The sequence below is a fragment of the Caretta caretta genome, chromosome 1 (assembly GCF_965140235.1).
Source record: "Caretta caretta isolate rCarCar2 chromosome 1, rCarCar1.hap1, whole genome shotgun sequence".
Taxonomy (NCBI): Eukaryota; Metazoa; Chordata; order Testudines; family Cheloniidae; genus Caretta; species Caretta caretta.
In genome coordinates, this window is record NC_134206.1 from 230,362,037 (window position 1) to 230,384,790 (window position 22,754).

At 40.9% G+C, this 22,754-nt stretch overlaps 1 protein-coding gene across 1 annotated transcript in view; it reads right to left on the reverse strand.

Moving 5' to 3' along the window:
• Positions 1–22,411, reverse strand: part of LOC125624502 (1-acylglycerol-3-phosphate O-acyltransferase Pnpla3) — a 42,852-nt gene extending 20,441 nt beyond the window's left edge. The window contains exons 1-5 of the mRNA XM_048825276.2: positions 22,147–22,411; positions 11,609–11,841; positions 10,512–10,577; positions 3,656–3,865; positions 2,377–2,437 (exon numbers count right to left, since the gene is read on the reverse strand). Coding sequence (XP_048681233.1) covers positions 2,377–2,437; positions 3,656–3,865; positions 10,512–10,577; positions 11,609–11,841; positions 22,147–22,333 — 757 coding nt within the window. The 5' untranslated portion in view covers positions 22,334–22,411. The remainder of the gene's footprint in view (positions 1–2,376; positions 2,438–3,655; positions 3,866–10,511; positions 10,578–11,608; positions 11,842–22,146) is intronic.
• Positions 22,412–22,754: the final 343 nt, after the last annotated feature.

Consider the following 22,754-nt stretch of genomic DNA (forward strand, 5'->3'; position numbering starts at 1 on the left):
AGGGGGGTACATTAAGTCAACCAAATCAGTGGTGACTGCTGCACACCTGTTTCCATCTATGCTTGCAAAATGTGCCATAAGTTTTTTAAATGACCCAGCACTTTGATTTTACATCTCATCTGAGAGTCAATGTCACTGCACTCTATTTTGGGACACGAGCTCCCAAAGGACCCAGTGCCACTTTGGGACACAAGCTCCCAAAGGACCTAGTGCTACTTATTGTATCTACAACACTTTCAAGGTGTATCCAAGTATTGACTGAGCCCAACTGTTTATCCTGAGAAACTGTGCCCAACATAAGGTGGTTCAGATGCATATTTTCCATATCTTACTGCCAAAACGTCTAGCAAAGTTCTTTCTGAAAATAGTGCTAGCTATTGAGTGCAAAATTAAGTATCCAAAAATGTTCTTTGAGTTCTCAATTTCTAAAAGAGCAGCAAAAGTAAGCCACTGTTTATGCAGTATTTCTATTTGCATACAAGAGCTGCAGAACTTAGTTAGGTGACAATATAATGCATATTGCACTTACAGGTACTGCTCGAAAACCAAAAGCAACAGTATATAATGTAGATATGTGAAAATTCTCAGCTGAAGTGAAACTAAATATATAGAGAAGTGTTTATTAAAAGGTATCCAATTTTGATAACATTCGGTAATTTCAACTATAGGCAGACTTTCAGGAGGAAGATAATGATTGAGGAATGATTTTTTTGGAGGATGTGGGGGATTTTGTTACTGTAATAATTCACGGGAAGGCTTCTGATTTCCATATATACTTACTGTTATTTTGATCAATTGTTAATGGTATCAGACCACTGTTAACCAACCTTTTGTTTGTTTGTTTCTTAAAGATCTAATTAACTTCAACACCAAGTTCACAAGCAGAAAATTCTTCATGGAATTTGAACTGTTACATACAGCAAAGCAGTTACAGAAAGGGAATGACTGTATTTGGCTAAGCCTATACTACACAGCTATATTGATGCAAATTGCCATAGTGCAATGCATCCATACAAGGCATCCTATGCCACATTTTTTCTATTTTTGCATGTGTGCGGAAGCGTTCTGGGAATACACTGGGAGGGCCAACTGCACAAATGCAGTTGCTGTACTATCTCTTGATATATATGTCAACAGTGCACCAACAGAGACTGACATGCCGGTAGATGATGTGGTGGTGATTTGCAACTGCTCAGAGCAAATGTAAGCCAAGTGGTAGCATGACTGACTATGCACTGTTGGGACCTATTGTGTTTGTGGATGCACGGTATGTTACAGGGAAGCAACGGTGTCCAAACAGTGGTTGGCACATCTGTTTTTCTAGTGCAGAGAAGGCCTCACATAAGGAAGGGGACAATCACTTGCCACTACAGATGACAGTTATAAGAGCAACAATGTCAATTTAAAATATCAGACATAGTACAGAAATGATGTTGTCAAAACGCATCACAGACCAGAAGCAATTCATTCACCACTTATCTTGGAACTCTCCTACCAGAATCTAGATTTTCCATCCTTTTTTATGAACACAAAATGTCATATTTTGAACATGTTGCTTGTATCAACATATGTTAACATTTAATCTCTACATTTAGAAATACATTAATTATACAACTTCAGAGGCTTCTTGACTATGTTAGGATACCAGTGCCACTGAAAATCTTAAATTTTCTAACCTCATTTTCAAGTATCTTATTTCTCTTCAACCATAACCCCCAGTATTTTATCTAGCACCCAAAAAACTTTTCCAGGTTACATTTCTAAGAGAGAGACAAATATTTAAGTCCCAACAAATAGATTTAAGAATGCTCCAGTCAATAAGCTTTTTTATTCCATGAACAGGACTATAGGCTCTATTTCTCTGACTTTGCAGACAGATCTGAAGTTCAGTGGGAAGTTACAAGACAATCAGGCTCTTGATTATGAAAGCCTCCCAATTTCATGTTCTCATATTCCTCAAAAGTACACCCATTCCTTTACTCCACTTCTACAATATTTGTGTCTTTGAATAGTCATTTAAATCTGTGCAAAGTGGGTATAACAGTCTATCACTCTTAACTGGTGTCATTTTACACCCCCCTCTCCTTTGCACAGGTATGAAAGACAGTAGAGAATCAGACTGTAGGAAATCAGACTTAAGGTAGGACCTCACACAACAGCATGAGGACAGCAATTTCACTAACTTAATAAAATTGCTCAAGTAAATTACTATTAAAAGATTATTGCCTACTGAATGGCTGAACTAAACTTCTTGTTAACTTTTCATGATGACCTTCACTTTGTCTCAAAGGAGCTTTGTTTTAACCTGCCAAAAAAAAATAATAATAAGTAGAGAGTCACATTAAGTATTGATAATGACAAACAAATTTAACATACCATTTTCTTTCAAAAATCTAAGTGCATCTGAATATCCTTGTTCACAGATTTCTCCTAGTACCTGCAAACACAGGGTACAGCAAGTCAGTCAGCCATCAGAAGAAAGATTCAAAGTGAAAACCACCAGTTTACAGAGCGAATGGCTGCTGTATTCACTTAAAACTAGTCATATGAGGAAGACAATTCCCATGACCTTAAGATTGTCAAACTATAATAAAAGTTTTGAAGCGATGAATTCACATGTGCTGTGACGATACCTAGATGAAGACATCTTTCAACTTGCAAACATATGCCATTGATCAAGATATTGCTAAACTTATAACAGTGCTTTTCCAGTTGTATCAAACAAACATATTAAGCTTGTAAAAAACTTCTTTCCTTACTGTCTCCCTAAGTAGCTTTTTTGATCAGACACACAGATCACCCCTCTCAACTCCCTCCCCTTGCCACTTCTGAAAACTAAAGAGAGCCAACTCTGCAATTCTCCCAGGGAGGCTGAATTTCATGATTAATCCCAAACTTGGGTCTCCCAGATAACCGGTGTTACCAGCTGAACCACCAGGCCACCTAGTATTGCACATTTTCGAAGTCCTAGACAAACAAACAAAAAAAAAGAAACAGAATGTTTAAAGCCTATGTAAGCAGAAAAGTTTAAGAACAGAATATAGATAAACTCATCACCTACAAGAGTGTTTGTTCGCAACTAGCAAGAAAAAAATTGATTTTAAAGCATACAAAGTTATCAGGTATTTGATTATTAAAACACCATCTTTTTTGTCTAGTACCTCCCATCCCCAGACACCTTCAGCAGTCCCCATTCAGAAAGAGGACAAGTTCTGTGGTGGTCAATAACCACTTTTGAGCTGTTCTGGCTGCATCATGCATGCATCAACAGATTTTTGAAGACCTTTAGCTTTAATAATACCAGTTTCAAAGCCTGTGCTGGTTGGTGGCTGGGTATGAACAGGTTATAACCTTGCACACTCTACTTTAGATTTGTACACTAATGCTTATACAGAGTAACTTGCAGTGTTAGAAATGTAAACACAGGAACCCAAGAGCAAAATATTTTATTTTCATCTTGAAAAGCAAAACTAACATAAAAAAATTAAGTATTCACAGAAGTGATGAAAGAAAAGAAGCAACACCAGAAGCCACCAGAAAAGCTTATTTGGCTAGATGTTAAACCAAGATCCTTATCACTAACTGCTTCCGCAACAATTTTGGCCTTTAATTGCAAAACATTCGACTATGAACCATGTAAGAGGATATGTATTACCTTGGGTTCTGGTGGAAAGAGTGCTTGTGTTAGACGGTAAAGGTTCCCTAAGCTGAACTGAATGCTGGTATTAGTAACATTCACTTCATGGAAGTTTGCAGAGTTCCCCTTTGGGCAGATATCGCACTCCCCAGAGAAAGGAGAAATCGTGATGGTATTCTTAGATTCATACTGAGGTAAGTTGTCACTGATTCCACCATCAACATAACGCTGAAAAGAATAATAAAAAAAGGGAGCTTTTAATGCCAGACAAACTATTTCTACAAAACCAAACTCCCTGTATTAGTTAAATAGCATCTAAGATTTTAAAATAGAACTTAAAATCAGTAGTTTGTCTCTGCATATGCACAGAGGCTAATTTTTTTGATTTTGTATAAAAATATGCTTCCTTATTGCAGTTTTAAAGCCAACATACTTCCTAATTCTCTGACAAACTAGAATACTGTTAATAAATATGCTTGAAGTATAGTAATAGAGAAGAAATTGCTTCATGCTTTGTGTCATAATTCTGCTCTGCACAGAGCAGGCAAGGTTGGAGCTTCCTCCGCTTCACCAGAACAGGACACAATCCCAGAATCACCCACAGTGCTCTCCCACAAAAGAAAAACACAAGATGAAATCAACTCTTTAAACAAAATTCTAAGTATTGGAAGCTAAAGTTGAGTTCCTTGGCAATAAAGTAACCGCTTTCCTAACTATAAAAGATGTTAGACTTTCGGAAAAAACTATTTCAGGCTATTATTATAAAAAAGCTCCACAAACAACTAGAAAGGAAAAAATTGCAAGTAAACTACAAGCCGTCAAGAACACTATCCCCGATAATGTCACGGCTAACCTGGTGGCTGAACTTTGTGACTTTGTCCTTACCCATAACTATTTCACATTTGGGGACAATGTATACCTTCAGATCAGCGGCACTGCTATGGGTACCCGCATGGCCCCACAGTATGCCAACATTTTTATGGCTGATTTAGAACAACGCTTCCTTAGCTCTCGTCCCCTAAAGCCCCTACTCTACTTGCGCTATATTGATGACATCTTCATCATCTGGACCCATGGAAAAGAAGCCCTTGAGGAATTCCACCATGATTTCAACAATTTCCATCCCACCACCAACCTCAGCCTGGTCCAGTCCACACAAGAGATCCACTTCCTGGACACTACAGTGCTAATAAACAATGGTCACATAAACACCACCCTATACCGGAAACCTACTGACCGCTATTCCTACCTGCATGCCTCCAGCTTTCACCCTGACCACACCACACGATCCATCGTCTACAGCCAAGCTCTGCGATACAACCGCATTTGCTCCAACCCCTCAGACAGAGACAAACACCTACAAGATCTCTGTCAAGCTTTCTTACAACTACAATACCCACCTGCAGAAGTAAAGAAACAGATTGATAGAGCCAGAAGAGTTCCCAGAAGTTACCTACTACAGGACAGGCCTAACAAAGAAAATAACAGAACGCCACTAGCGGTCACCTTCAGCCCCCAACTAAAACCCCTCCAACGCATTATTAAGGATCTACAACCTATCCTAAAGGATGACCCAACACTCTCACAAGTCTTGGGAGACAGGCCAGTCCTTGCCTACAGACAGCCCCGCAACCTGAAGCAAATACTCACCAACAACCACATACCACACAACACAACCACTAACCCAGGAACTTATCCTTGCAACAAAGCCCGTTGCCAATTGTGCCCACATATCTATTCAGGGGACACCATCACAGGGCCTAATAACATCAGCCACACTATCAGAGGCTCGTTCACCTGCACATCCACCAATGTGATATATGCCATCATGTGCCAGCAATGCCCCTCTGCCATTTACATTGGTCAAACTGGACAGTCTCTACGTAAAAGAATAAATGGACACAAATCAGATGTCAAGAATTATAACATTCATAAACCAGTCGGAGAACACTTCAATCTCTCTGGTCACGCAATCACAGACATGAAGGTCGCTATCTTAAAACAAAAAAACTTCAAATCCAGACTCCAGCGAGAAACTGCTGAATTGGAATTCATTTGCAAATTGGATACTATTAATTTAGGCTTAAATAGAGACTGGGAGTGGCTAAGTCATTATGCAAGGTAGCCTGTTTCCTCTTGTTTTTTCCTACCCCGCCCCCCCCCCCCAGATGTTCTGGTTTAACTTGGATTTAAACTTCGAGAGTGGTCAGTTTGGATGAGCTATTACCAGCAGGAGAGTGAGTTTGTGTGTGTATGGGGGTGGGGGGGATGTGAGAAAACCTGGATTTGTGCAGGAAATAGCCCGACTTGATTATCATGCACATTGTGTAAAGAGTTGTCACTTTGGATGGGCTATCACCAGCAGGAGAGTGAATTTGTGTGGGGGGGTGGAGGGTGAGAAAACCTGGATTTGTGCTGGAAATGGCCCACCTGATGATCACTTTAGATAAGCTATTACCAGCAGGACAGTGGGGTGGGAGGAGGTATTGTTTCATATTCTCTGTGTATATATAAAGTCTGCTGCAGTTTCCACGGTATGCATCCGATGAAGTGAGCTGTAGCTCACGAAAGCTCATGCTCAAATAAATTGGTTAGTCTCTAAGGTGCCACAAGTACTCCTTTTCTTTTTGTGAATACAGACTAACACGGCTGTTACTCTGAAACAAGTAAACCTTAACACTCTAGAAACCTTTAAAAAATGATACTATCTTAAGAGCTAGCCATTTTAAAAATATGAGTTTAAGAAGTGGTTTCAGGTTCTACACCTGATCCCACCAAGTCCAACTGCCAATTTTGGTATTTTGACAAATATTTTGGTATTTTGTCTTGCACCTCTAACTTAGACATGTTCCATATATGTAATGTTTTCTAATCTTAGAGCTTAATATTACTGACAAAAGGATGAAACACAGTCAAGCTAACATTGCTGTAAAAACCTTAAACTTCATATTTCTTCAGGTACAATTTTAGAAAACATAACTAATGTTGTAGAATAGTTCTGCAATATTAAAAAATGTTCTCAGAATTTTTGTTTACGAGATACTGTTTATTGGTTTGGAATGTCAGGTGTACGTGATGCTGCTAAATTCTTCTGAGCCAGATTACAAAGACCACCCAGCTCCAAGGTTAAACTATTCAAGGCAAATGGCTACAAATTTCACCAACAAGCCTTCTCAAAAGACTCCTATGCACGAACTCTTAAATTAATCGTTTTGGAATTTCTACAATATCCCATATTTGATAAGATGTTACCAGAAAAATCCAGCTTTTCAAGATGTGAAAAGTCTCTACACTTCTATCCAGAATTCTCATATCCGAAAGAGGTCTTGCTTGATTACCAATCACTGTCCCACAAGAGAGCACATTCATAAAGTTTCCAGCAGAGAGGAATTTCAGTATGGTGGTTGTGTGTTAAATGAGGCTTATAATAGCAACAGTCTTTCAGCCTCAAGCCCCTCACTGGGAAACACTTGGGGATGTGCATACATGTTTGCAGAATTGGGGCCTTAATTATAAAATCTCTGACTCCACAAATTAGCAAGCTAAATCTCCTCTTCCTGACCAGGGCTGGCTCTAGGATTTTTGCCGCCCCAAGCTCTGAGAGCGCAACTGCTCAAGCAAAACATTTGGAGTCCTCAAGAAAGTTTCCACCTTGACACAGACACATTTAATTTTTCACTTCCATCTCCCTGCAAACAAGAATGCAAGAGCCTGTTATAGAATCTTTATTGGGCAGAATAGGTCAAAAGGAAGCAGTCACCTTCTTATACAGGGAGGATATTCAGAGAATCACCACTTGTATGTTTTTGTAGTTTGAGCTAAGCCCTTTTAGATAACATTATTGTCCAACCAACGAGAACTGAACAGCCAGATTAGCCTGGATCCACCTAAACCTTGGATCCAGTCCAACGTCCTATTTCATAACACTCTGCTCCAGCTTAAAGAGGTAAGGATATAGAAAAGCTTTAGAAACATGCATAAGGCAGCTTTTGAGTCAACTTGAACACTGCTGCTCTTTGATGTTACTTAAATACGAAGGGGAGACTATGTTTTAATGGTTGTTATCTTTCAGCAAGTCCCAAGGAACAATGTTTGTAAGGCAACATATTTCAAGGCCATTCTTAAAAGTGAGAGATATCCCAATAAAGGCTATCAGAACAAAATGCTGCAATGAACCATTATTTGAAATGCCTTCAGTTTTCCTTCAAACACTTTACCCTCTTCCTTCTTCCCCGTTTTTACTAAAAAAAAAATAGGCTGATGAAAGCAAAACAACTAAGCTGATGCAACATTATGGTTTACCACAAAAAAGATTAAGGTAGTAAGATTAACTTTTTCCCCACAATGCACATGCATGTTTGACTTGTTTGTGTTAAATTATAATGTTGCAATAACTTGTTTGGCTTTAAACTTCCCTCTTTTTTACTAAAAAAGAGGGGAGTGGAGGGGCAGCAGAGAATAAGTGTGGCATGTGTGTTGCAAGAAAACCTGAGCCATTCCAAGCAATGGCTCCTTGCAATGATTTGATGTAGACCAGGGGTTGGCAACCTTTCAAAAATGGTGTGCCAAGTCTTCATTTATTCACTCTAATTTAAGGTTTCGGTGCCAGTAATACATTTTAACGTTTTTAGAAGGTCTCTCTATAATATATAACTAAACTATTGTTGTATGTAAAGTAAATAAGGTTTTTTAAGTGTTTAAGAAGCTTCATTTAAAATTAAATTAAAATGCAGATCTTATCAGTTTAGTGTGATCCTTGCCCTTGCTTTTCCTTGCTAAGTTTTCCAATGTCTGGCACATATTTGGATAGTTTAAGCTGCACAGAGGCTTCTGAGTGATCAATTGTTAACTGGCCCTAAGAAGGACAGAGGACAGATTTCATGTGTGAAAATACCTGCTCACTTCAGAATCCAAATGCTGAAAGCATTGCAAACGCAATTTTCTTCAAACAGTTACATTTCACTGGCAGGGACATCCAGCAGGTCAGAATAGAGGCCCCATGATCTCTCTAGGTAGCTTTAAGTGCACTCTACGGATCTCCAAACTTTGATGCCCACAATTCTAAGCTTTTTAACTGAAGGAGCTGCATTTCGAAATCTTCAACACACATCCACTGAAATACAGACAAATCCAAGTCGCTTTTGTTGAACTTTTCAAGTTGAATTAGAAAAGAAAGCATTGGGCCAAATCGCTGGAAATCTTGAAATCTGTCAGAAAATTCTGATTCCAGTTCTTGCACGTACATTCCAATCTCATCGACACTGACAGTGCAATGTGTCGATGGCTCTTTTATGTGTTGGAAGTAGCAGAAAGCCGAAGTTCAAATATCCCGAGAAAAAACAGCAAGTTTTACAACAAATGACTTCCAGGTTTCATAAAGATCCAGAACCATTTGCCCTGCACCCTGGAGACGGAGGTTGAGTTCATTTACGTGAGCAGTGATGTCAGTTAGAAACATGAGCTTATACAGCCATTTGTCATCGTCCAGTTTGGGGTAGTTTTGTTCATTTTCTGACAAAAAGGCCTTGATTGCATCAAAAGAGTTTACGAAGCGCACCAAAACCTTGCCACAACTTAGCCACCAAATGTTGCTGTGAAGTGAAATGAACGGACATCTAACTTCGCTTTCTTAGGAGCTGACATTTGTCAAATGTATCCTTCAACTTACGGGGGGGAAAAAATCGTGACAGATGGCACACACAACGTCAAACGCAATGTGCTGTTCTACGTGACATGATAGTGATGTAAGCAGCAAATCAAGACTTAAAAATATTCCAGTACAGTGGCGCTGGAACAATTTTTAAGGTGGGGGTGCTGAGCTGCGCCCTCTTTTGCCCTTGTCTGCACCCCTCACTGCCCCAGGCTGGGGCCAATGGGCCACAGCTGAGGGCAGCTTCAGAACCCCGGGCCGGTGGCTGGGACCCCAGTATGGCAGCAGAGTGCCCGGGACTGGTGGCTGGGACCCAGGGCTGGCAGCGGGCTGAGCGGGGCCAGCGGACGGGACCCCGGGTGGCAGGGGGCCGGCGGTAGGACCCTAGGCTGGCAGCAGAGCTGCCAGGACCGGTGGCTGGGACCCGGGCAGTGTGAGGGCCACTCAAAATCATCTCACGTGCTGCCTTTGGCACGCATGCCATAGGTTGCTGACCCCTGATGTAGACAGTCATTAATGGGAGATTTCAAAATTCTAAGGATGGCTTTGAAATATGTTGCTTTAAGAAAGAGGCCTTTTAACCATTACTCCTTGGGATGTGCTGAAAGAAGAGAACAATTAACACTTCACCTTTAAAACAATCTCCCCATACTGAAGTTAGTTTGAGTTTTCAATTTAAGTTATATCCTGTTTAAAAATGCAACTTTAAATGTGCATTAAATAGCTTATTTGCATTCATGTTACTGTGTATTAAGTGGCTCTGTTGTGAAACATACAGAAGTGCTATATGGTCTGTTACTAGGATACTTATTTCCTGACAAGTGTTTAAGAGACCAGCCCTGCACCTTTACTCACATGGATGGTCTCACTGGCTGTGTCTACACTAAACATTTTTCTTAAGCTTTCCTACAATTGCTAAGTGCTCATTTAAATAAACCAGCCTTTTAGTAAGTGTGTCACCTAACTCTGCTTAGATGAAAATTTAAGGGGAAAAAACTGCTGTAAACTAGGCCATTATCTTCCCTTTCGCATCTTCTTACATATGTAATGTTACTTTACTATATGCAAAAGTTAAAGCCAGATATAGCTTCAGTACCATGAACCTGAGTAAAGTACTCATTTTTAGTAAAGTAACCAAAAATATGTTCATATATTATCTTTCAAAATTTCCTACATGGTTATCAAACTAAATTTAGCACTTAGGAGGAAACAATGCAGACTTACCACACCTCTGAATGATGGTGGAATTAGGCCACAATAAATAGGAACAAACGAGCTACAAATTAAAGCCTATGGAGAAATGAGATTATATAGGTAAATTAAACAGCAATTTCTCTAGTATTGAAAACTATTGTATAATGACGATACACATGTGTCTCGGTTTAATGTTAAAGTTTATGATAATATTAAAGGGACATCGAAATCTATTTGAAATAAATAAAGTTGACAAACTCACTTTTTGAATTAGTTTAAATATATACAGCTGCCCCTTCCCACTCTCCAGAGTACCTACGCCAATTTGTAGTTTTGCAATCACTTTCCTTTTTTTAAAAAAAAGGTTTCTCTCCTATTGTTCTGTGAAAATTCCACAACACCAGAGGAAATGACTGATTACACAGAGAAGTGCTGTCAAATGCATAAAGTAAACTAAAAAAAAACAACAACTGAAATTAGAGGGAGAAAAGTATTATTTTAACAGTAGGAGGTGAACTATTTCCAGACAGAAGTGTTTTGTTTTTTTTAAAGTGTCCCTCTAAATAGGTCTAGATAAAACCCTTGTACCCCAGTATTTATTAAAAGGTGTCTTTACAAACCAGAAGCCAAAAAAATTAACCACTCCATCTCCACAGAGATACTCTGAGTATAACAGGAATAGTATTAGATACAACCATTGCATACTTGCTCTTTCATTATGGATGAGATAAAGAGCTCAAAATAGTCAGCAGCAGTATTCTTAGTTAGTTCTCAGTCATTTTTGATCATGACATAATTGCCTTTCAGCTTTTATAAATAAAACAGTTTGCACCTTAACTGGATATGCAATTGTCAAGCAAATGTTCATTCTACTATATTAATCTTTCATAATACAACATATTTGGCATCATTTTTGATGTTTAGTTTTCCCAATAAACATAGCCTCAAGAACACACATCATTACAAATCTGAGGTGACCATTCCATCATTGAGGGGGTTATGCCATGATATTTCAAGGATTAAGCAAAAAGAAATTCCAAGGATCAATCTACACTTGGACTTAAAACTTAGAAAGCTAAATTGTGGTAACTTTTAAAGTTGTCATAATGGTGATCAGGAACACATACCTGAACAATTTCTTCTTTAGAGTTAAAATTAGATACCAACACATTTTTGCCATCTGACACTCTGGTCAGTGAAATACACAGCTTGCCTGCTGACAACTGGTGAGTATTTTCTGGAAGGTTTTTGAACAGTCCATCTCTTATTATCTTAATCACATTAAAAGAAGGATGAAGTGGACCAAGACTTCGCTTTCTGGCTTCTTTGGCTAACCCCAGAACATCTGCACAAGCTTCAGCTGAAAAACAGAATACGTTTTCTTTGAGACTGGAGGCAATTTCTACAGTGGATAAAAGTATTATGATTATTTCCACAGTGACATGGTCTCAAGCTTCTAGATTTTCTCATGCTTGTTCAGATCACTAAAACAAAAACTCTGTATAAGGTACAGTGATATTACTATTTATGACTCATCTAGTTTAAGTCTAAACTTTCAAGTTCAAGTTGCTAAACTTGTAATTTTGAACACTGCCACTAGATTACTTAAGTATGTTGTTTATTGTAATACAAGATGAAAATTCTTTTTAAAATGTGATTTATATCAAGAGCATACATGCTTCATTATGAAGTCTATTGTAGAGTTTAGGCTCCAGAAGCCTGCCTTTTTACATAGCAACATGGAAAACTCTATTATTGTTTTCCTAAAGTATACTACTATGGAAAAGACAATGAAAGCTTATAATGTACATGGCACACACATTTTACAGTGATTATTCAACAACATACATTAAGATACCAGAAAACCTAGGGATCACCTCAACCAGCTATACTTGTTGAAATACATCTTGCCTTGTCTAACACTATGGTTTTAGGGTGTTAGCAGACATTTATTTTATTCAACATATCCTCAGTGATGGAAGGTAATTCCAGAGTCTGGACTCCACCACTGACGAAATTCCTGCCACCAGAAGTTTATTAGCTCAGGCTCCCAAGATCCCAACTGTAACTAGAGCACATGGGATGAGAGGTCCTTTTGTAGCAACTTGCAAAGCCCTAAATCACATATGGTTTTATAAGTGAGTCAGTATCTTGAACAATACCCAGAAACAATTAACTAAGTCAAAACACAAGTGCAACATGCTCCCTGCAATTACCACCACAAAGCTGCATCACACACCCGTTCTGGAATATCACATTTAGTGAGTAGAGGGCTATGTTAACATCTGTGATTCAAGATAACCTCCTTAGATTTATGCAGAAATTACACTTCAAAAACCACAAACAGGTCATCTTGTAGAAGAACTTGGACACTGATATTGCATATCATACTATGAACTTCTGAATGTAATTTGAAATTGTCTGCTCTACAATCTTACGTTTTTATTGCTTACAACTAAGGCTAAGATTTTGTCATGGATTTTTTTAGTAAAAGTCATGGACAGGTCACGAGCAATAAACAAAAATTCACGAAGCCCATGACCTGTCTCTGACTTTCACTAAAAATATCCCTGAGAAAATGGGGAGGCGAGTCTCCCCCTACCCCACCTGGGCACCTGCAGGGGTCCCCCCCAACCCCTGCCATGGCTGGGTAGCGGCGGGGGGCAGGGGAGAATGGACGCCTGGGACCTCCAGCCCCGGGGCAGAAAATGTCATGGAGGTTACGGAATCTGTGACTTCCGGGACATAATCGTAGCCTTACTTATAACCAAGGCTCTGTGTTTGTCACAGAAGTCGCATGAAAGTCACGGATGCAGTGACTTCCTGCAACCTCAGTGACTTCTGCAGCAGCTGGTATGGCTGACCTCAGGGCCGCCCAAGCAGCTGGCCCTGCTGCACCAGCGGCTGCTCTGGCAGCCACGGGGCAGCAGCAGATGGGGCTGACCATGGGGACTGCCTGAGCAGCAGTCCCAGGGGCAGCGGGAGCAGCCACAGCTCAAAGGCTCCTGGCAGCGATCCTAGGGTGGCCAGAGCAGTGGCTGGCCCCCTCGTGCTCCTGCCGGCAGCGGCCAGAGCTACTGCTGGCCACCCAGGGCTTCCCCTGCCCTCCCCAGCCGCACCTGGAGTGGCAGCGGGACCGTGGGGCTCCCCCCCACAGCACCCCCCCCTTACAGTACTCCCACAGTACAAGAGTCAATCAAGGGTATTTATGGTATAAGTCATGGACAGGTCACGGGCCGTGATTTTTTATTTTTTGCTCGTGACCTGTCCATGACTTTTACTAAAAATATCCATGATTAAGTCGGAGACTTAGTTTTAACCCATCTCCAGCAAAAGACAACCTGCTGACAATGGTGTTGTTTCCATACACAATCAGGGCACAAAGCAGCAGTACTCATCTTATGACATATCCAAGAGATTGGTACCTGAACTTTTTCTTACACCATCTTAGAACCATTCAGAGATGCATAAACTAAGACTTGTCTATATTTAGGGAATTTTAGGGGAAATTCCCACCAGTTTTGTTCAGCATCTATATAAGAGAAAAGCCAGTACACAGACCAGTTTGGGAACTACCTCTCTCTAGAATCTTCATGCCAATGTAGATCTGCTTGACAAATGTTTTACAGAAAGATTCAGTTACTTCCACTCCCTGAATTTTTGCTTTTGTTTATCTCCCCAACTGATAAATTTCACCTCCACAGAAGTTTCAGCCAGTGCACCCAATCATTTATACCACAGCTAAATAGGAATACATTTAGCTGCACCACGAAGATAAAACCATGGCAGGGAAGACTATATTCACAAACACTTAAACCATCCCAACAGTTTCAAAACTGGTCAGAAGTTACTCAGGATAGCAGCCCATTCAGATACACTCTTCTCTTATTTTGGTAAATATTTATTTAAATTCTTATACTGAGTCTTCTGTCTGTACTTTACAATTGGTTTAAGGAGCTTCCCAGTGCTTAACAGGCAGATTTGCTTGTCCTAACAAAAAAAACAAAAAAAAAAAGAATGACAAGTTCACAAATAACAGGTTATTATCCCTAAACTGACATGCTGCAAGGTTATCTGAAAATGTTTTTCAGAACTTATCTATTTAGAAGTGAGTTATGGAACAAAAGTATATAAGGATTGACCTGCTGAAATAAGTGTGTGCAGATCACCCTCAATTCCCAACAAGATTTACTCTTCTACCTAGGTTTCAGAGTAACAGCGGTGTTAGTCTGTATTCGCAAAAAGAAAAGGAGTCCATGTGGCACCTTAGAGACTAACCAATTTATTTGAGCATAAGCTTTCGTGAGCTACAGCGAAAGCTTATGCTCAAATAAATTGGTTAGTCTCTAAGGTGCCACAAGTACTTCTTTTCTTCTACCTAGATGACTCAGCTGATTTATGAAAGTAGCCACTTTTTGCTACACTTCTTGGACCTAATGTGCAGCAGTTTGAAATTTACTTACTCCTGGCTCAATGAAGCCAACCCTGATACTAACAAGCTGTTTTGGAAACACTCACTCCTACAGATTAAGTGTTCTTGATTAATCCAATTTCTACTCATGAGTTAAGCCTGTTTTATTCTTCTCTCTAGACATAAATCTTGGATATGCTTAGAACTACACGGATCAGTGGTCTTTTAAACTCAAGATTTTTAGCACAACTGCACTTGCTTCTATATTTGTTTCCAGGAACTGCTTAGAGAGGTAAATACTCTCTCAGGTACAAACTAACAAAGAAATTCTAAAATAGAGATTATTCAATTTTGATCACTACAGCATGTCAGCTACACTACAGTAGCAGTCTATGGTTCAGAGACACTCATTTTAAAACACTTTTTCAGAAGTTAGAGCTTCCATCTTTATGTATTTATTCTTAAAAAGGTAAAAATTATGAAGTTGTCTAAGGAAGAGGAAAAATCAAATGCTTTTTCATGCTTTAAGGAAGGATATGCTACTTTTTGTTGCATCTACATAGCTCAGTGGCTTAGTTTTCAAATATTGTATGCATACAAGTGTGCCCAAACAATTATTCTATCCAGTGTGGAAAGTATATTATGTGTCAAATGGTGTGCTACTTCAGAATTGTAGACTCCAGGCTTCTAAACAAATAAGCAGCCAAGAAATTTTCTAATGTATTGAACAAATTTCACAACCCGGCAAATAAAATAATTCTCAGTTTCATCCATTAAAGACATCAGGATTTCACACTATAATGTAATGAAATATTTGACTGAAGTTTCATATCACAAAGACAGCAAAACCACAGTCAATTTAAAGCACATTAATGGCATGCTACTCATCTTGAATAGGTGGGCACATATCTTATTGCATGTGTTCAGAAGTGCTACAGTTAACAGGGCTTCCTATGTGCACAGGGATCCAACCTAAGCAAACACTATTTTGCAAAAAGAAAAGGAATATTTTTGGCACCTTAGAGACTAACCAATTTACTTGAGCATAAGCTTTCGTGAGCTACAGCTCACTTCATCGGAGGTTTTGCAAGTGTGGCAGCTGACAGAATAAGGTTGAGGTCTGATTTTTTTAGAGGTCTTGAGCATTCAAACCTTCATTGTGAAGTTTGTGGTGTCCAGTACCACTGAAAATGAGGTCCTAAGTGACCTAGCCCACAACAGAAATGGCAGGGAACACAAATCTCCAGACTTTTCAGCCTTGTACTCAAGGGCAGATGTACATTACCCCACACAAACACTTATGTTGAGTATTAAGTAAAGTGGTACTTAACATAATTGTTTAAAGTGACAAGCTATAAGATTCACACTATGGCCACGATGATCAGAAGAAATTAGTGATTTTAAGCAACTCAATTCGTGTGTACTCAATATTAGATATCTTAGTTTTCCTGAAGTCCGATTTACTGAGGTTGAGTCTTTTGCCCTCTTTGAAAATCTGGCCCATTTAAGATATCAATCTGGGATCCAAAATCATTACTCACTTTTGGAAATATTGTCCTAAGTGTAGAGAGACTCAAATTAATTACCAGTTTGACAGTAATATTATTCTTAGTATTAACTAAACATTGTATGCTGTTGTACAAAAAACAAACAACCCACAACACAAAAAAACAAATAGCTGTCAAAAAAGGTTCCACTTTCAGTGAGAGAAACAATGTCTGAAAATCAAATACTTCTTTGCAAACTGAAAGTTTCTAAACAGACATATAAACTTGGATTTCTGCTCTTACTGGAGTATTCTAAATTCAAACCATCATTCAATTTTTTGTTTAAATCCTCACACTTCTGAAATTATTTGCTAACATCTTTGGTCTGGGTTTCCTCTCCCACCTTGCCCCTGTAGAGCAGAAATTTGAGCAGGTCAATGATCTGCAGTAACCTTGTCTCTAGTGTCAAGTAATCAGTCATACCACAAGTCACCTGAGGCTCAACTCACCCTTCTTGTCCAATCACAGGGCTGAAAACCAACAGTTTACTAGGGCTGCTATTCATCAATATCAGATTGACATTTTCCCTTCTCCCTGGCTTAACTTCCATAAAGGAAGTTAAACTATCCAACAGAATGCAATTTAACCTAGAAATTTAAACCAATAAAAGTTTACTCAACTCATATATGAGAAGTACACAATACTTAAACATAATTAAGTAGTAAACATTGGGAAATCTATAAATAAATATTTTGCCATTTGCCATTCAGGGAGAAACTAGATAGGAAGGTTCCGAAATGGTGGGCATAAAAAGGACTACTGAGGTAAATCCCCACTTAGTGAAATGCATCTATGTGGTACTACTGATACACAATTGTGAAAGACTTATCTGGAGCATATCACTGTACTAAATGTGTAAAATCAAGTATTGCCCATTAAGTGTACAATTTTTAAAGACTATTATCTCTGATGATATCCCATTATTACACCATTTCTCTTACAAGAACAAGGACACACAATGCAAAATAAAATAAGCAGAATCACAGAGAAATATAATTTTCCTCCTGCTTCAAAAAAGTAATAGACACCTGAATATATGGGCTTATAAGAGAAGTGTCTCCTCAACTTAATGACTAATAATTATTAATTGTTCTACAAGAGACTAAAAACCTGTCACCTACTCATGATGACTAACATTTCTAGTCAAATGTAGAACATACTTTTCAAACAGAATAATCAAAAACATTTGTATACAAGAACTAATATTTTAGTAAATGATCATAGCATATACCATGTTAAAGCTAATGGATTCTGAAACTGGCACTCTATTTCACAGGATAAGCTGGAAATTTGACAGGGGGTTAAAAAAATGCACAAGTTTAATTTGTATATAAACTACTCCAACAGCCTTTTCTAAAGTCAGTCCATTCTCCGAGACTGCTTTAAACAGGATGGATTGATTTAAATCAAACAATTTAAATCACCAAGCAGGAAACCTTGATTATTCAAGTCAATTTTAATCTTGTTTTGCATTTGTACTTTTAGTTATTGTTCTAAAGACAGGATGATTCTCATTGGTTGCTAACCATTAAAATGCTGCTTTGCAACTAAATATAGCCTTTACACTAAATTTAGTGCTTCTTTTTGCTATAGAAGAGAATATATATTATTTATTTAAACAATTATATATCTTAGCTTACCTTTATTCAATTCTTAATTTTTACATATTTTATTACGTTGGAAAATGGCAACTGATGCCTTTCGTATTCACTAGATTTGTTTTTTAAACTTGTGGTTTGTGTGAAGCTATATTTGGATGGAAATTTGAAGTCCATTAAAAATAAACAAAACCAGCATTTACCTTTTTTTTAATTAGTTAAAACTATCTTAAATGTGCTGGACACATAAACAGTATAAAAAGCTTATCAAAGCATGTTTTGAATATAAAACTAATTCACTTATTAATTGGATTGTTTCTAGTTCCCTTCAAGATTTTTAGGAGTAACAAATCTCATCATCTCAGACCTAGCTTTTATTCAGACCTAGCTTTTATTTTATTCATAGAGGAAAACAAGCTTTCCTGCTTTTCAATTCCCATTTGGTTTCTCAACTTTGAATGAGCTAATCGTTGAACTGAAGTCGTTAAATAAACTGAAATGAAGAAACTAATCTCTCTGCACCTGCAGAACAGGCTACTGATCTCCAAAAACTGATATAGCACTTCAACAAGCTCTGGTTCCATGAACTTAGACTGTGACTTCCATCATCAGTTCAGTGCCCTGACTTGCTTAAAAATTTCAGCAAACATGTATTGTTTAATATTTTTTATTTAAAGTAAATGATTTAATAGATTCTATTAAGGCCTTAACATAGGCTGTAATTTCAAATTTAACTTTAAATAGGTGTGTTCTTAAAAACAAATCTGTATTTAATTTTTAAAAAAATCCATTTATTCTCCCCCCCCTCCCCCAGAAAATTATTGATTGTTATCCACCCTGGTTTTAAGTGTATGTTCAACTAAAAACTAAAAAAACAAAAAACAAAACCAAACATTTCTAATCACGTGCTCCTAATGCTATTTGAGCATTGTGAGTTGACTAAGGCAGAAAATCATGTTAAAACTAGCCTAAGCTCTGATCTTAACTCTCTAAACCCTACCCCAAGAACGGAGAAGCTTTAGAGAAAGCACGTTATAGCTAACTGAAACCTTTACATAGAGTCAGTCAAAGAGAATTAAAGGGAGAAGAGAGAGAATCACCTCTACCTAAGACAAAAGGAGCAGATGAGAATTTATTCAAACTCTCAATATTTCTACTTTGTTTGACAGACAGGTGGGTGGGTGGGAGAAAGATGGAATGAACAGAACTAGAGTTTCAGCTACCTCCTTCTCTTCCTACAGTATTCAGTTTTTCTATGTTTTTATTATTATGTTGGGGTTAAGGAATAAGACCCTTTGGCCTAGATACTGTTCTCCCTGAAGTCAGTAGGATTATCTTGTCATTGAAGCCAATGACAACTATAGGATTAATCCACAAGAAGGAACAAACATGTAACTCAGGGGTTCTCAAACTGGGGGTCAGGACCACTGAGGGGATCACAAGGTTACTACATGGGGGGTCGTGAGCTGTCAGCCTCCACCCCAAACCCAGCTTTTCCTCCAGCATTTATAATGGTGTTAAATATATAAAAATATGTTTTTAATTTATATTGGGGGTGGGGGGGGTCGCACTCAGAAGCTTGTTATGTGGAAGGGGTCACCAGTACAAAAGTTTGAGAACCACTGGTGTAACTCTTAGGAGACATGCATGAAAGTCATATACACACAAAAAAACCTCTCTTTTTTTGGTACCTGCCACTGCAGTATTTAGCTGCTACTCACAGCACATCTCATTGTGTCACAATATATTTAGCAATTGAAAATACCCAACTGCAGAATGGTGTATATAGAGTAGCTGATGAGCACATTCCCTGAGGCTTTGAGGTTCTGACAAGTATCTTATTTCAGTGAGGAATGGCAGGTTTGTATAATTTTTGATGGTGCCCAGAATGGGTCTAAGTCCCGCCCACCCCCCACACCTGCTTAAGGCTTTGGGAGGGAGTTTGGGTGCTGGAGGGGAGAGGGGTCAGGCTCTGGGAGGGAGTTTGGGAGCAGGATCTGGGCTGGGGCAGGTTTGCGGGAGGGGGTGAGGTGCTTATGTCAGGCATCTCCCAAAAGCGACCTGCACACCCCTCTTGCAGCGGCTCCTAGACGGGGGGGACAGGGTCTCAGTGCGCTGCTGCCTGTAGGCACTGCCCCCGCAGCTCCCATTGGCCGCAGTTCCAGTAGCAGAGTCGGTGCTCAGGTTAGGGGCAGCGCATGGAGACACACCCTCCCCAGTGGCCGCAGGGACACGCCGGCCGATTCCAAAAGCGGCATGCCGCGTGGAGCTAGGGCGGGAGAGAAGCTGCTTTAGCCCTGCAGGTAATGGAGGCGGGGGCCCCTGGGCCCTTTTAAATCGCCCAGGGGCGACAGGCGGGGCTGGGAGATGCTCCAGGGGAGGCACGCGGGGGCAGCAGGCAGGGCCAGGGAGAGAGACCTGGCCCCGAACATTTGTGGAGCCTGGCCCCCCCATGCTCTGAATATTCCTGGAGCACAGGCACCGCGGGGCCATACAACTCGCCGCCCCTGACTTTTTCCTCTCTGCACCATACATGGACTCAAACCTTTTAAATTCCTCTAACCCCTAAAGAGAAGAAGAAAAAAGGATTAGAAGACTTTAAAATCATTGCAGGTCTCATTCGTTCAAGAAGGAGAGTCCTCTCCTTTAGGATTAATTTTAAAGCACGTTTTTAGAAGTTTCTCCCACTGGAGATATACATGTGTATTATATATATATATATACACACACACACACACTTAGCAGATAACCACACAGGAAAATTTACCAGCATCAATTACACTGATATATATATACACATCTAGTTATACTAGTATGACTCAACATATAGATGCTTTTATTCTGGAATAAGAGTATCTTTTCCCAGTTTAGTTATCTTACACTGCTTCCAAAGTGACAAACTGTAAAAATGCCACTCTTACTCCAGAAAAAGTACTGTTCCATAAGGGTGTAATTTATAAGGTCATAAGTTAAAAAAAAATTAAAAAGGGACAAATGGCTGAAAACTTAAAACTGAATGGTAACAGACCACAAACCCCAGTAATGATTAAACATGGTGATATTCTAAACAAAAACTCTCAACCATGCTTGTAGCGGTTTCCATCGCTTCATACTGACTCTACACACATATCAGCTTCAGAGTGATATTTGGGGTTATTGTGCATGGGCTGCATTAAACTGGGAGATCTGTGCAGATTTGTGAAGACTGAATAGGAATGTGTGTTGCAGTGAGGGTGTGTAGGTGTTTGTGGTTATTGTGTCTGGTATAGCGTGGGTGGCTGTGCTTTGATTTGTGTCTGGAGCATTCTGCTGGGAGATTTGTGTTTATTTGTACCGGTGGCAGTCGGATCCAGTAATCATCATCTGTGCAGTCTCCCTCCTACAACCAGTGAAAATTTTGGATGCAAGTGCTGCGGAGTAAAGGTGGTGATCGGCCGACTGGTCTAGGACTCCCAGCGTAACACAGATATAAGCTTTGCTGAAGCTGCCGGGGTGTCATTCGTAAACACAGAAGGGCGGAGGACTTTCTGACCGTGGATCCCACACCGTGGACCCCCAGCGATGGCTGAGCCAGGCGACGTTCAGAACAAGAGCAGCGGCAGCGCGGGTCGCTCTTTCCATCCCTTCCGACTGATGCGACAGCCCAACTTCAGAGCAACCCTCCTGCGGCCGCTGGAGGCTTGAGCCACAGAGCAGGATGCCGGGGAGTTGTCCCTGCGCCGACGGGGCCTTACCCACGTACATCATCTACTCCAGATGGGCCACTTCTGCTGAAACAATTTGCTGACCAGCAGAACTTGGCACCAGAGTTTCCACCGTCCCGTCCCCCCCTCGCCTTTGGGCCCGATGTGGTGGTTCTGTCAGTGACACAACCAAAGACTCAGCTCAGACCTTCCCGCCTGCCCCGAAACACCTGGGACCCCCCGCGGATACAGACTCCCCCCCCACCCCGGTTCCTCCACACACGGACCCCGCTCCCCTCACGGCCCCCCCCCCCGCCGAGTCCCGGATGTAGAGCACCGCCTCCGTCCTCAGACCCCGCGCCCGCCGCCCCCGCGCCACATCCCGGGGCCGCCGTCCCGGGGAGAGTGAGGGGCGCGGGGACGCACCCAGAGAGCCGCCTCCGACCAGTACAGCGCCGGCGAGGGCCCCGGCAGAGGCGCCGAAGATCTTGCGGGCGTCGCGGACGAGATGCGGGGCGCGCTCCTGCAGGCAGGTGGCCGCCCCGATGTGGTAGACGCCCAGGAAGCCGCAGCCGGCGAAGGAGACGCTCCAGCCGCGCTCGCGGTCAAACATCCCGGCGCGCGAGGAAAGGGGGGGGAGGGAAAGAGAGAGGGGGGGGGAGGGGGCGACCCAGCCTCCCGGGTCACAATGAGGGGTCGCTTCCGTGGCCGCAACGCGGCGGATGACGCGACAGAAGCGCTGGAGCCGGCCGCGCTCGCCGGCCGGTTACTTAAAGGGCCCTGGCGACAGACGCGGCGAGCGGCCGGGATGGCACCAGGAGCCCCAGCCAATCAGCGGGGATATGCAAATCGCCGAACCCCTCCCCAATCCTTCGGCCGTAACAGCAAGGGCCTGAGCACAGGCGCTCGCTGTCCTGCGCTGCCCGCGCTGGGCTCTGGGGCGGGGCGAGGGGACGGCGGCGCCGTGACCCTGTGCGCGGTCCGCCGGCTCCCCAGCGTCCCGTCAGCTGTCCGCCTCGTGCGGGCGCCTGGCC